This window comes from Salmo trutta, chromosome 33 (genome assembly GCF_901001165.1).
Source record: "Salmo trutta chromosome 33, fSalTru1.1, whole genome shotgun sequence".
In the NCBI taxonomy this organism is placed as follows: Eukaryota; Metazoa; Chordata; class Actinopteri; order Salmoniformes; family Salmonidae; genus Salmo; species Salmo trutta.
This window is the reverse complement of record NC_042989.1, coordinates 43,417,235-43,431,306: the sequence shown is the minus strand read 5'-3', so window position 1 is coordinate 43,431,306 and position 14,072 is coordinate 43,417,235. Positions and strand designations below refer to the sequence as shown.

Sequence of the window (14,072 nt, the reverse complement as noted above, 5' to 3'; positions counted from 1 at the left end):
TATCTGCAACCAGTCAATTTGATGGAAACACAATCCGTTATCTACAACTAGTCAATTTGATGGAAACACAATCCGTTATCTACAACCAGTCAATTTGATGGAAACCTAGCTAGTGGAAAAAAAAAGATTTGGAAAAACAAACGTCTCCGTCTTCCATAATGAATATCTACATAACTCCCTGTGTGGCCCTAATGAGGACTAATGTTGTGAACAGAGACATGTAGTTTGACAATAGCATCCATACAGGCAATCAATATATCTTGGCTTTCTCCAATATAAAGTGAATGAGAACAGAGTTGGGAACATTCCAGTACAGGTTCCCATTGATAAGGTGCTATAGAAGCCTGCTGTGATTATGTCCCAGCGTTGTAATTCACAAAAACTGGATTAGCAAATTAGTCAGCTAATTTTGAAAAACAACAGCGACATATAACTTCATTTTCTAGTTGATTAAGAAAGCTACATTTGTTTATTGGTTGTTGAGTCAATTATAACTTATCGATTTTAAGTCTATATATATATATAAAACTTTTTATTTTATTTTTTAAAGCATATTTGAAAAGTAAGCTGGGGGGGGGGAAACTAATTGCTCCAGCTTCCAGGACCAGGTTATTGGTGTGTGGTTGTCTGTTGTTCACTTGTTGACCTTGTCCCTGTCGATGCCCTTGTGTTGTGGCACATGTCTGAAGATGCAGGTATTGTATCGGACACAGCCTGTTGTTCTCCAGAAGTAACACTCCTGACTCTTCTCTCTGTAAAAACACACGGACAAGAGCTTCAGAATACACACACTGAAATGTTACTTAGTGACAGCTGCTGCTGTAAAAAGGGCTTTAGAAAATAAACATTGGATTTTTAGAAACTCAGGCGGCGATGGGGGGTGGGTCTGTTAGAATAGTAGAATAAACAAGGTGCCATTTTGAAAATGTCGTTGTACATGAGTAGTTTCTCTTGTTATGTCAGTCACTGACAATTACTCAATTAGCCAAGTCAGGAAACATTGTTTTAGATTGGTAAGTTAGCTCTCTAGACTATCTAAACTTGTAGTAAACATGGTCGAATTACCGACCGGAGGGACCTCACTGATTTTGATAGTCATATCACTAAAAACTGCAAACGTTTCTCTAAAGCCTACGGCAAAATGTATAGAATTGCATGAAATTTGTTAAAATGCTGAATCTTCTCTCCACCCCATGGTAAAATGTGTAGAATTGCACAAAATGAACTCTAAAAATAAAAGAATAATCTCTCCACTGTCAAGAGGTGGGCTGCTAAAATGTTTTGCTCCAAATGTGGTGGGGTCTGCACATGTGGATACGCACAACTGTGGCCCCTCATGATGAGTTCAGATTTTGTGGCCCCTGTTAAGACCCTCCTGCCACTGAGGGTCTTCCTTTATATGAGTCTCTCTATGTGAATCAGATTATCGGAGCTCTGACCGCCTCAGATGCCAATTACCCCCCCTTCCCCCCAATTGTCCTGGAGAATGTTGTCGGAAGTTCTCTCAGAAAAGTTCTCACTTTACATTTACGCGCCATGTCTGACCATTATTGCTCGCTGGCAGTGTGGGGGAAATCTGAGGTGTCGGAACTGGGAGTGCTGCTCCTGTGCCTCCACAATATCAATAGTCATGACTTTCCCTCCTGGATAAAAGAGAGAACCCCCCCCTCTCTTACTCTCACGTAAACTCTCTCTGGACCTGCAGTATTGAACAAAAGAATCTGATGTGTGTAGAGAAGAGAAATATGCCGCCAAAACTTTCAACATCTAAAAGTGGATAATGAAACAATATTTCGAACATAAAGAATGTGGGAAATGGTTGGTGGGGATGGAAACAACAATTAATGTCATATAATTTAGCATGCTGTGATGTCATAACAAGATAACTGTTATCTTTAACCTGTTGGGGGTAGGGGGCAGTATTTACACGCCGGATAAAAAACGTACCCGATTTAATCTGGTTATTACTACTGCCCAGAAACTAGAATATGCATATAATTATTGGCTTTGGATAGAAAACACCCTAAAGTTTCTAAAACTGTTTGAATGGTGTCTGTGAGTATAACAGAACTCATATGGCAGGCAAAAACCTGAGAAGATTCCTTACAGGAAATGGCCTGTCTGACCATTCCTTGAGCTTCTTGCCTCTGTTTATTGAAGACTGAGGATCTTTGCTGTAACGTGACACTTCCTACGGCTCCCATAGGCTCTCAGAAGGCGGGAAAAAGCTGAATGATGTCATTCCAGCCCCAGGCTGAAACACATTTGCGCTTTTGGCAAGTGGCCGATCAGAGGACAAAGGGCTTAGGCGCGTGCCCGAGTCGACCCCATGCTTTATTTTCTTTCGTCTTTTTACCTAATTGCAGATTCCCGGTCGGAATATTATCGCTTTTTTACGAGAAAAATTGCATAAAAATGAATTTTAAACAGCGGTTGACATGCTTCGAAGTACGGTAATGGAATATTTAGAATTTTTTTGTCACGAAATGCACCATGCGCGTGACCCTTATTTACCATTCGGATAGTGTCTTGAACGCACGAACAAAACGCCGCTGTTTGGATATAACTATGGATTATTTGGGACCAAACCAACATTTGTTATTGAAGTAGAAGTCCTGGGAGTGCATTCTGACGAACAACACAAAAGGTAATACAATTTTTCTTATAGTAAATCTGACTTTGGTGAGTGCTAAACTTGCTGGGTGTCTAAATAGCTAGCCCTGTGATGCCGGGCTATCTACTTAGAATATTGCAAAATGTGCTTTCACCGAAAAGCTATTTTTAAAATCGGACATATCGAGTGCATAGAGGAGTTCTGTATCTATAATTCTTAAAATAATTGTTATGCTTTTTATGATCGTGAGTAATTTAGTACATTTTTAGTAAATTCACCAGAAGTTTGCGGGGGGTATGCTAGTTCTGAACGTCACATGCTAATGTAAAAAGCTGGTTTTTGATATAAATATGAACTTGATTGAACAAAACATGCATGTATTGTATAACATAAATGTCCTAGGTGTGTCATCTGATGAAGATCATCAAAGGTTAGTGCTGCATTTAGCTGTCTTCTGGGTTTTTGTGACATTATATGCTCGCTTGAAAAATGGGTGTCTGATTATTTCTGGCTGGGTACTCTGCTGACATAATCTAATGTTTTGCTTTCGTTGTAAAGCCTTTTTGAAATCGGACAGTGTGGTTAGATTAACGAGAGTCTTGTCTTTAAAATGCTGTAAAATAGTCATATGTTTGAGAAATTGAAGTAATAGCATTTCTAAGGTATTTGAATAACGCGCCACAGGATTCCACTGGCTGTTACGTAGGTGGGACGACTTCGTCCCGCCGACCCTAGAGAGGTTAAGAGCTTTCACAATGTTTAACATCTAAATGTTGTAAAGCGTATATGATTAAATATGAAACTATGTGAAAAGATATAATGTGAATTTAGCCTTCTAAAAATGAGATAATTGTTGTCATAAAGTTTTACCCAGTCAGTAACCACACCCACGTGAACACACACATTATGCCAAAAGGATGGAACGCCCCCTTTTTCCAGAGTGCATAAAAGGACTGCTAATGAAATTTACACCAGAGCAGAAAGCGTGGAGCGGTGGCTTCACGTTGAAATGATTTAAAACTACCAGACCAGAAAATGGTAAGACTTAAAGACTACATCGGAACATTTAGTCTAGTAAACTCGACCCGAGAACCAACGCGCCCGTACCTCTGACGTATTCAGTCTAACGAACTCAGAGACAAAGAAGCCTACTACAACTGAGGACATTGTGAACTCTGGTGGACAACCAGAGACTTACGTCGAACTACTCTCCAGAGACGGACGAGTGGTTTCAACAGAGAGATGACAAACGGCATACAAGTGGAAATATATGTGTTGCATTTCTTTTAGAATGAGCGGTCGTTCATGTGCAAACTATTCATTTTTCATGAGCATAGCTTCCACATGTATGTACCAGCCCACTTTGTCTCTCCCTCTCTCTTTATCGTACACCTTCCATTGTGTAACAAGCCGTCATATCGGGTTAGTCCACTAGGGACTTTTCATTGCATTATGTTAGTAATCAATTCAACGTATACCGTGTGTGTTTATGTATCTGTGTGATTATTTAGTTAGTTAGTAAATAAATAAGCCAATTTGTGTATCACTGAATCATCATTTAGACTAGGGTTCGTGCAGATATCCAAGAATTTTGCGACGTTCAGAATGAGACTGATATGAGGTAATAAATGATTAATGGATGACTGGTATGATAATTATATATTCTGATATATTCTTGAGTTCATTCGGGAAACGGTAACTCATTAAAACAAACTTTATCCGTGGTGCCCCAAGTTACTAATGAGTTAATTGTTACATGAATCATTTAATCCCGTAATAACTCAGTTGATGTGATAAAATAGCCGTCATCACATGAATGATAGAGACGTCACGACAACAAGAGGCCGGGTGTGTGTTTTCTACTCACGGTGCGTTGGTGAGGGTGAAAGCTAATTGGGACAAGCCCAGTTTCTTCTGCATCACTCTGTCAGGGTGACGGACAGCCAGCATCACTCCGTTCAACACCTCACCCTGACAGACAAGACACAGAGACAGACTTTAAACAGCTGGAGACTCGGTGTAGGCTGACAGAACCAAGTTTCCTGGACAACGATCTCTGCAAATCTAGTGTTGACAGGCTGATATATGACAGAGAACTATATAAATATATATATATATATATATATATATATATAAGTGACAGACCGACAGTAACAGACACTGACAGACGTACGGCGGCAACAGACCGTAAAAGGAGTACAGCCATAGACAGACAGTAACAGACAGCAGCAGACAGTAGTAACAGTAGTAACCCACAGCAACAGACAGCAACAGCAGTAACCGGCAGAAGTAACCGGCAGCAACAGGCAGCAGTAACCGGCAGCAACAGGCGGCAGTAACCGGCAGCAACAGGCAGCAGTAACCGGCAGCAACAGGCAGCAACAGGCAGCAGTAACCGGCAGCAACAGGCAGCAGTAACTGGCAGCAACAGGCAGTAGAAACCGACAGCAACAGGCAGCAGTAACCGACAGCAACAGGCAGCAGTAACCGACAGCAACAGGCAGTAGTAACCGACAGCAACAGGCAGTAACAGGCAGCAGTAACCGACATTTAGTGGGTGACCCAGTCTCCACCCCATCGTTTAGTGGGTGACCCAGTCTCCACCTCATCGTTTAGTGGGTGACCCAGTCTCGTTTAGTGGGTGACCCAGTCTCCACCCCAGTCTCCACCTCATCGTTTAGTGGGTGACCCAGTCTCGTTTAGTGGGTGACCCAGTCTCCACCCCAGTCTCCACCTCATCGTTTAGTGGGTGACCCAGTTGTTACAATTTTGAAAGTGGTGTAGTGTCAGACAGAGGCGTGCAGACAGAGGCGTGCAGACAGAGATGTGCAGACAGAGGCGTGCAGACAGAGGGGTGCAGACAGAGGGGTGCAGACAGAGGGGTGCAGACAGAGGGGTGCAGACAGAGGGGTGCAGACAGAGGGGTGCAGACAGAGGGGTGCAGACAGAGGGGTGCAGACAGAGGGGTGCAGACAGAGGGGTGCAGACAGAGGGGTGCAGACAGAGACCTGCAGACAGAGACCTACAGACAGAGACCTGCAGACAGAGACCTGCAGACAGAGGCTTACATGTAGAGTCCTGATGGCTCTCTCACAGTGGTCCATGTTGGTGTAGTTGATAAATGCACAGTTGGAAGAGCGTAAGATCTTGATACTGTGGATAGTCCCAGCACTGACAGAGACAGAGAGACAGTCCATTAACAGTCTACAGGTCATCCTACTGTCTTATGTTACAGTATAAATAGATAGAAGTCAGGGTCAAGACGTGTTTGCCTCAGCTGAACAGGCTGGTTATGTGCTGCTAAAGGCCTATAAAGGCCTATATCTACTAGTGGAAGGATAGTTAAGATATTTCAAGGATTTTTCACACTTGAGTACAGGTTCAGATCAAGGAAAGCATAAACATTCAGATGTTGTATTTTTCGACACACTTTGCCTCAGCTGAACAGGCTGGTTATGTGCTGCTAGAGACGTGGAAGGAGGTGGAGGAAGAGACAGAAACAGGAGAAGGACAGGAGAGGAGACAGGAGAGGTGGTGGAAGAGACAGGAGAGGAGACAGGAGAGGAGACAGGAGAGGTGGTGGAAGAGACAGGAGAGGAGACAGGAGAGGTGGTGGAAGAGACAGGAGAGGAGACAGGAGAGGTGGTGGAGACAGGAGAGGTGGTGGAGACAGGAGAGGTGGTGGAAGAGACAGGAGAGGAGACAGGAGAGGAGACAGGAGAGGTGGTGGATGAGACAGGAGAGGAGACAGGAGAGATAGAGGAGACAGGAGAGGTGGTGGAGACAGGAGAGGTGGTAGGTGGAGGAGAGGTGGTGGAGACAGGAGAGGTGGAGGAGGAGGAAGAGACAGGAGAGGTGGAGGAAGAGACAGGAGAGGTGGAGGAAGAGACAGGAGAGGTGGAGGAAGAGGCAGGAGAGGTGAAGAGACAGGAGAGGTGGAGGAAGAGACAGGAGAGGTGAAGAGGCAGGAGAGGTGGAGGAAGAGGCAGGAGAGGTGGAGGAAGAGACAGGAGAGGTGGAGGAAGAGACAGGAGGTGGAGGAAGAGACAGGAGAGGTGGAGGAAGAGACAGGAGAGGTGGAGGAAGAGACAGGAGAGGTGGAGGAGACAGGAGAGGTGGAGGAAGAGACAGGAGAGGTGAAGAGACAGGAGAGGTGGAGGAAGAGACAGGAGAGGTGGAGGAGACAGGAGAGGTGGAGGAAGAGGCAGGAGAGGTGGTGGAGACAGGAGAGGTGGAGGAAGATACAGGAGAGGTGGAGGAAGAGACGGGAGAGGTGGAGGTGGTGGAGACAGGAGAGGAGGAGGAAGAGACAGGAGAGATGGAGGAGGAGGAAGAGACAGGAGAGGTGGAGGAAGAGACAGGAGAGGTGGAGGAAGATACAGGAGAGGTGGAGGAGACAGGAGAGGTGGAGGAGACAGGAGAGGTGGTGGAGACAGGAGAGGTGGTAGGTGGAGGAGAGGTGGTGGAGACAGGAGAGGTGGAGGTGGAGGAAGAGACAGGAGAGGTGGAGGAGACAGGAGAGGTGGAGGAAGATACAGGAGAGGTGGTGGAGACAGGAGAGGTGGTAGGTGGAGGAGAGGTGGTGGAGACAGGAGAGGTGGAGGTGGAGGAAGAGACAGGAGAGGTGGAGGAAGAGACAGGAGAGGTGGAGGTGGAGGAAGAGACAGGAGAGGTGGAGGAAGAGACAGGAGAGGTGGTGGAGGAAGAGACAGGAGAGATGGTGGAGACAGGAGAGATGGTGGAGACAGGAGAGGTGGTGGAGACAGAAGAGGTGGTGGAGACAGGAGAGGTGGTGGAAGAGACAGGAGAGGTGGTGGAAGAGACAGGAGAGGTGGAGGAAGAGACAGGAGAGGTGGAGGAAGAGACGGGAGAGGTGGAGGAAGAGACAGGAGAGGTGGAGGTGGTGGAGACAGGAGAGGTGGAGGAAGAGACAGGAGAGATGGAGGAAGAGACAGGAGAGATGGAGGAGGAGGAAGAGACAGGAGAGGTGGAGGAAGAGACAGGAGAGGTGGAGGAAGAGACAGGAGAGGTGGAGGAGACAGGAGAGGTGGAGGAAGAGACAGGAGAGGTGGAGGAAGAGACAGGAGAGGTGGAGGAAGAGACGGGAGAGGTGGAGGTGGTGGAGACAGGAGAGGTGGAGGAAGAGACAGGAGAGGTGGAGGTGGTGGAGACAGGAGAGGTGGAGGAAGAGACAGGAGAGGTGGAGGTGGTGGAGACAGGAGAGGTGGAGGAAGAGACAGGAGAGGTGGAGGTGGTGGAGACAGGAGAGGTGGAGGAAGAGACAGGAGAGGTGGAGAATGTTACTACCTGCTGAAGAGGCTGTGTAGCATTGGTTGTGTTGTGTTGGGCCCCAAGCAGCCAACATATACAGGAAAGAGATTGCTGTGGAGAGAGAAACATTTTCAGTGGCAGGCGAAGTCAGACTCAAAGCTACAAATCAACAGTCCCCAGCTATCAGACTCAAAGCTACAAAGCTGATCTCTGTGTCCCAAATCGCACCTGATCCACTAGTTGGTGCACTACGTAGTGCCTAATAAAGGAGATAGGGTGCTATAACAAACAGCCCTAGACTCTTACTGTATGATAGCCATGCTAGGGCACGCCAGAGTAACCCTTCAAACGGGGCTCGCCAGAGTCACCCTTCAAACGGGGCTCGCCAGAGTAACCCTTCAAACGGGGCTCGCCAGTCACCATTCAAACGGGGCTCGCCAGCGTAACCCTTCAAACGGGGCTCGCCAGTCACCATTCAAACGGGGCTCGCCAGCGTAACCCTTCAAACGGGGCTCGCCAGCGTAACCCTTCAAACGGGGCTCGCCAGCGTAACCCTTCAAACGGGGCTCGCCAGGGTCACCCTTCAAACGGGGCTCGCCAGGGTCACCCTTCAAACGGGGCTCGACAGGGTCACCCTTCAAACGGGGCTCGCCAGGGTCACCCTTCAAACGGGGCTCGACAGGGTCACCCTTCAAACGGGGCTCGCCAGCGTAACCCTTCAAACGGGGCTCGCCAGGGTCACCCTTCAAACGGGGCTCGCCAGGGTCACCCTTCAAACGGGGCTCGACAGGGTCACCCTTCAAACGGGGCTCGCCAGGGTCACCCTTCAAACGGGGCTCGACAGGGTAACCATTCAAAATAGATGTGTGCCACACAAAAAAAGTTAAGTACGAGCAAACGTGCAAGTTGTAATTTATAGCAAAAATAATTGCTGTTTCATAGCTGGTATCTAATCACACAAAAAAACTACAAATCCCATACAGCAACAGTACCTGGGGGGGAGGAGGAATGCACACAGGCATAGAAGTCAATTTACCTGCCAGTCTACTGAAGTGTGATTGTCATTGTGTCCCTAGGAGATTTAAAATTGTGTTGTTCCAATGTTCCAACGCTGTTTTTCCAATGTTAGTTTGAGCTGGTTCAACTGCTCACCAAGAGACTGACAAGACTGAGTGATACCGCCTTTAATTAAAGGGCCAGCAAAACATTTTTCCTTCACCTAAGTGACTCAGATATTTGGAGGGGGGGGGTACATTGTGTTTGATTGAGCACAAAACACTCCAAAAACCGTTTTCATGAATGATAAAAACACCTCTTTATCAAATACTTTCATTGTGCTCCTAAATATTGGTGTGTTGCTACATTTTTCAATTTAGGAACTTGTGCTTCACGTAAACAATTTCAGTGCAAGAGACCTGAAGTAATGATATACAGTACCATTTAAAACTTGACACACCTACTCATTGAAGGGTTTTTCTTTATTTTAATTATTATTTTTTTATTGAATATTTAAAAACATACAATATACTTGCAGTGCAGCCACTCAACAACTATATCACAGTCATCTAACAGACTCCCAGCCAGAGCGACGCCCAGGAGTAACCAGGGTCATCGCCCTGCTCAAGGTCACGTCTCCAGAGCGACACACAGGAGTAACCAGGGCCAACGCCCTGCTCAAGGTCACGTTGACAGATCTCTCACCAGCCCTCCCAAGGTCCCCCCCACAAAGCATCAAGGCCAACTGAACATGTTTCAGTGCATGTATGGCACTATTTACGTGTGTGTGTGTGTGTGTATCCGTGTATGTGCACATGTGTGCATTTGAATGAGAGTGTGTGTATACTGCCCCTCACTGTCATTCAAACATACTTTTTGTTATGTTTCATTTTTACTTTTATCTTTGACCGTCACTCTATTCCCCACCCAGCAACTCCACTCCCACTTGTCTCCAATTCCACATCCCAACTATCTGCTTCCCTCAGCCCATCCCACCCATCTCTGCTGGCCACCCTCTTCAGATTTCTATGCACCATTAACAATGCTGTGATGTTTAACATACAATTTCAATGAAACGAATAGAATCCACAGATTGCGAGTTGAAGATAAATACTTTTACTAAGAGTATTAGTATATTAGTAATTGACTGACCCGGTCTCTCCAGATCTCCTAACAGTACTATTTCTAGGGTCAATTTTAGATCAATGCTATGCATTTCCAGCCATTCCTGAGCCTGAGACCAGAACCAGGCTACCTGAGGTCAATACCAGAATAAATGGTCCATTGATTCTGTATCCTCACAACAACATCTGCAGAGCTTCGATGATTTTATGCCCCAAATATTCAACATTTTGTTGGTGGCAAGAATTCTATATAATAGTTTTATCTGAAAAGCACAAAATCTTGAATCTTGTGTTGTTTTATATATCAACTCCCACACCCTGTACCATGGAATCGGTACATCAAAAATCTCTTCCAAACTATTTTGCAATCTGTATGGCACAGCTGTCAACATCCTGGTCCTCAAATGAAACTGGTATACTTTCCTATTTATGCTGTTTTTTATTCCTCTGCCAGTTTTGATCCTTTATATTGGGCAGACAGACCAGTTCCCTACCTCCTCCCACTGCCACCTGCCTCCTCCATTTTTGGGGCAATGCTGTAATCATTTGGTTGTACTCTTGGATTGAGCAGACCTTTCCGTACAATTCTGATAACTCCATGAAAGACATAACTCTACCATTACAATTTACAATATCATTTAAGAACAAAATGCCCTTTTCAAATATCTTTCCCATAAATACAGGTATTTTATTAACCAGCCCATTTGAGTTCAGCCATAATATTTGTTCTCTCTTTTCAGGGGGATGAAATTAAAATTGTAACCAGCTCTGCAATGCTTGTTTGAAAATTAGATATTCTTTGAAAAAGGTTTCATTTTCAATTAATCGAAAATGAGACATGGCAATCTGCACAAAGGCAAAAAGGCAATTTATAAACAATGATGAGCTTTTCTTAGTAATCTACATGCTTTATTTTGTCTGGTTTAGCTTCCCAGATAAAGCGAGAAAAGAAATGTAGTCATATGATTTGAAAAACGAATAATCAGGAGTAGGCAACGCCATAAGTGAGTAAACTGAGATATGACTAAGGAGTTAAGCAGGGCAATTTTTCCATAAATAGACAGGTATTTACCTCTCCATGGTTGCAGGATCTTGTCTATTTCTATACGTTTTCTATTGAAATTCATTGCGGAGAGCTTATTTATATCTTTTGTGATATGAATACCGAGTATGCCTACTTCACCATTAGCCCATTTTATAGGAAAACTTCAGGGTAATGTAAAAGTTGTATTTTTTAAAGATCCAATATTGTACACTTATCATAATAAGGTTTTAGTCCAGAGAATCCAGAAAAGTTATCTAGATCTTCAATGAGACATTGCAGGGATCTAGCTTGCGGACTTAATATAAAACTTGGACACCTTTGGTTTTTAAGCCTTGGATTTCTAATCCTCTAATGTTGTTATTGGATCTGATCTTAATAGCATTTCGATGGCCATAATGAATACATATGGTGAGTGCGGACACCCTTGTTTAACTCCTCTTGACAATTAAAAACTCTGAGAAGTAGTCGTTATTTACTAATTTTACACGAGGTTGCTATACGTTATTTTTACCCATTTTATAAGAGAATCACTAAAATTGAATAAAATCCAGTCTTACTTTATCAAATGTCTTTTCAAAATCTGCTATAAATATCAGGCCTGGCTTCTTAGATGTTTCATGATGTTCTATTATTTCTAGTAGTTGTCATATATTATCTCCAATGTATCGTCCATGTAAAAAACCTGTCTGATCAGGATGAACAATACCTGGTAAAACCCTTTTAATTCTGAGTGCTATGCATTTTGCTAGTATTTTTGCATCACAACATTGAAGTGTAAGGGGCCTCCAGTTTTTTAGATAGACTGGGTCTTTATATTTGCCATCTGGGTCTTGTTTTAATAATAGAGAAATCAGACCTTCCTGCTGAGTACCTGACAGACAACCATTTCTATAGGAGTAGTTAAAACAATCTAACAATGGAGCTTTGAGTATATAAAAAAAGGCTCGATATACCTATAGTTATGACCTTCATGTCTCAAAGTAATGGACTGTCATTTCTCTTTGCTTATTTCAGCTGTTCTTACCGTAATACGGACTTGGTATTTTACCAAAAAGGGGTATCTTCTGTATACCACCACTACGTTGTCACAACACAACCGATTGGCTCAAACGCATTAAGGAAAAAAATTCCGCAAATTAACAAGGCACACCTGTTAATTGAAATGCATTCCAGGTGACTACCTCATGAAGCTGGTTGAGAGAATGCCAAGAGTGTGTAAAGCTGTCATCAAGGTAAACGGTGGCTACTTTGAAAAATATATTTTGATTTATTTAACACTTTTTTTGGTTACTACATGATTCCATATGTGTTATTTCATAGTTCTGATGTCTTCACTATTATTCTACAATGTAGAAAATAGTAAAAAAAATTAAGAAAAACCCCTTGAATGAGTAGGTGTGTCCAAACTTTTGACTGGTACGGTATCTCACCTTGTACTCCCTCCCGGTGCATCGTGGTGTACAGGGCCTGGGATAGGGGATCTGGGTTTAGGGCCTGGGGTAGTGGATCTGGGTTTAGGTCTGGTTTGGAGGAGAGGTTTAGGTCTGGGGCCCACTCCCTCCCACGTCGCACTGTCCTCCGCTGAGGTGGCAGCCACAGGAAGGTCATTACTACCATATTCATCTACGGGGAGACACACACACACACACACACACACACACACACACACACACACACACACACACACACACACACACACACACACACACACACAGAGAGAGACAGACACACACACACACAGAGAGAGACAGACACACACACAGAGAGCGACACACACACAGAGAGAGCGACACACAGAGAGAGACAGAGAGAGACACACACAGAGACACACACACACACAGAGACAGAGAGACACACACACACACACAGAGACAGAGACACACAGACACACACAGAGACAGAGAGACACACAGACACACACACAGAGAGACACACAGACACACAGAGAGACACACAGACACAGAGAGACACACACAGACACACAGACACAGAGAGACACACACAGACACACAGACACAGAGAGACACACACAGACACACAGACACAGAGAGACACACACAGACACACAGACACAGAGAGACACACACAGACACACAGACACAGAGAGACACACACAGACACAGAGAGACACACACAGACACAGAGAGAGACACACACAGACACAGAGAGAGACACACACAGACACAGAGAGAGACACACACAGACACAGAGAGAGACACACACAGACACAGAGAGAGACACACACAGACACAGAGAGAGACACACACAGACACAGAGAGACACACAGACACAGAGAGAGACACACAGACACAGAGAGAGACACACAGACACAGAGAGAGACACACAGACACAGAGAGAGACACACAGACACAGAGAGAGACACACAGACACAGAGAGAGACACACAGACACAGAGAGAGACACACAGACACAGAGAGACACACAGACACAGAGAGACACAGACACAGAGAGAGACACAGAGAGACACAGACACACAGACAGACAGACACAGACACAGAGAGAGACAGAGACAAGTTAAAATACCAGATATTCAAAAGGTGTTATCTTTATGAATTGGGGCCCAGATCGGTTTGTGCCGTTGCGACAACGCATTGTCACCTGGCATATTGGCAAGACAGCACTAACTGTTGTGGGACTCGGGCTACTGTTAAGTCTAGTTGTTTACCTTCAATACCAGACAGGACATTAAGCGCCTTCTCAAAGTCTCCATGGGCAATCAGCGCATTAGAGCTCTGCTCACGAGTAAATCCCATTTCCTAGGATAAAAAAACAAAACACATCACACATCCAAATCAGCACGTTAGAGAGAGAGAGAGAGAGAGAGAGAGAGAGAGAGAGACACAGAGAGAGAGAGAGAGAGAGAGAGAGATTATAATAGGATGCTGCGTTAGGCAGACAGCACCACCCTCTGGAGAGCCCTGTGGTTGCGGGCGGTGCAGTCATTTATTAGTCAACTAAGTAGGTACACAAGCATCTATGCAGGTGGAAAGAGAGAGAAACAT

General features: G+C 44.8%; 1 protein-coding gene across 1 annotated transcript in view; it reads right to left on the bottom strand.

The window, feature by feature from the left end:
• Positions 1–540: 540 nt before the first annotated feature.
• The window catches only part of si:dkey-33c12.4 (uncharacterized), a 51,220-nt gene continuing 37,688 nt past the window's right edge, over positions 541–14,072 (bottom strand). The window contains exons 13-18 of the mRNA XM_029731015.1: positions 13,736–13,826; positions 12,481–12,673; positions 7,922–7,996; positions 5,683–5,785; positions 4,482–4,585; positions 541–752 (exon numbers count right to left, since the gene is read on the bottom strand). Of these exons, the coding sequence (XP_029586875.1) occupies positions 635–752; positions 4,482–4,585; positions 5,683–5,785; positions 7,922–7,996; positions 12,481–12,673; positions 13,736–13,826 (684 nt within the window). The 3' untranslated portion in view covers positions 541–634. The remainder of the gene's footprint in view (positions 753–4,481; positions 4,586–5,682; positions 5,786–7,921; positions 7,997–12,480; positions 12,674–13,735; positions 13,827–14,072) is intronic.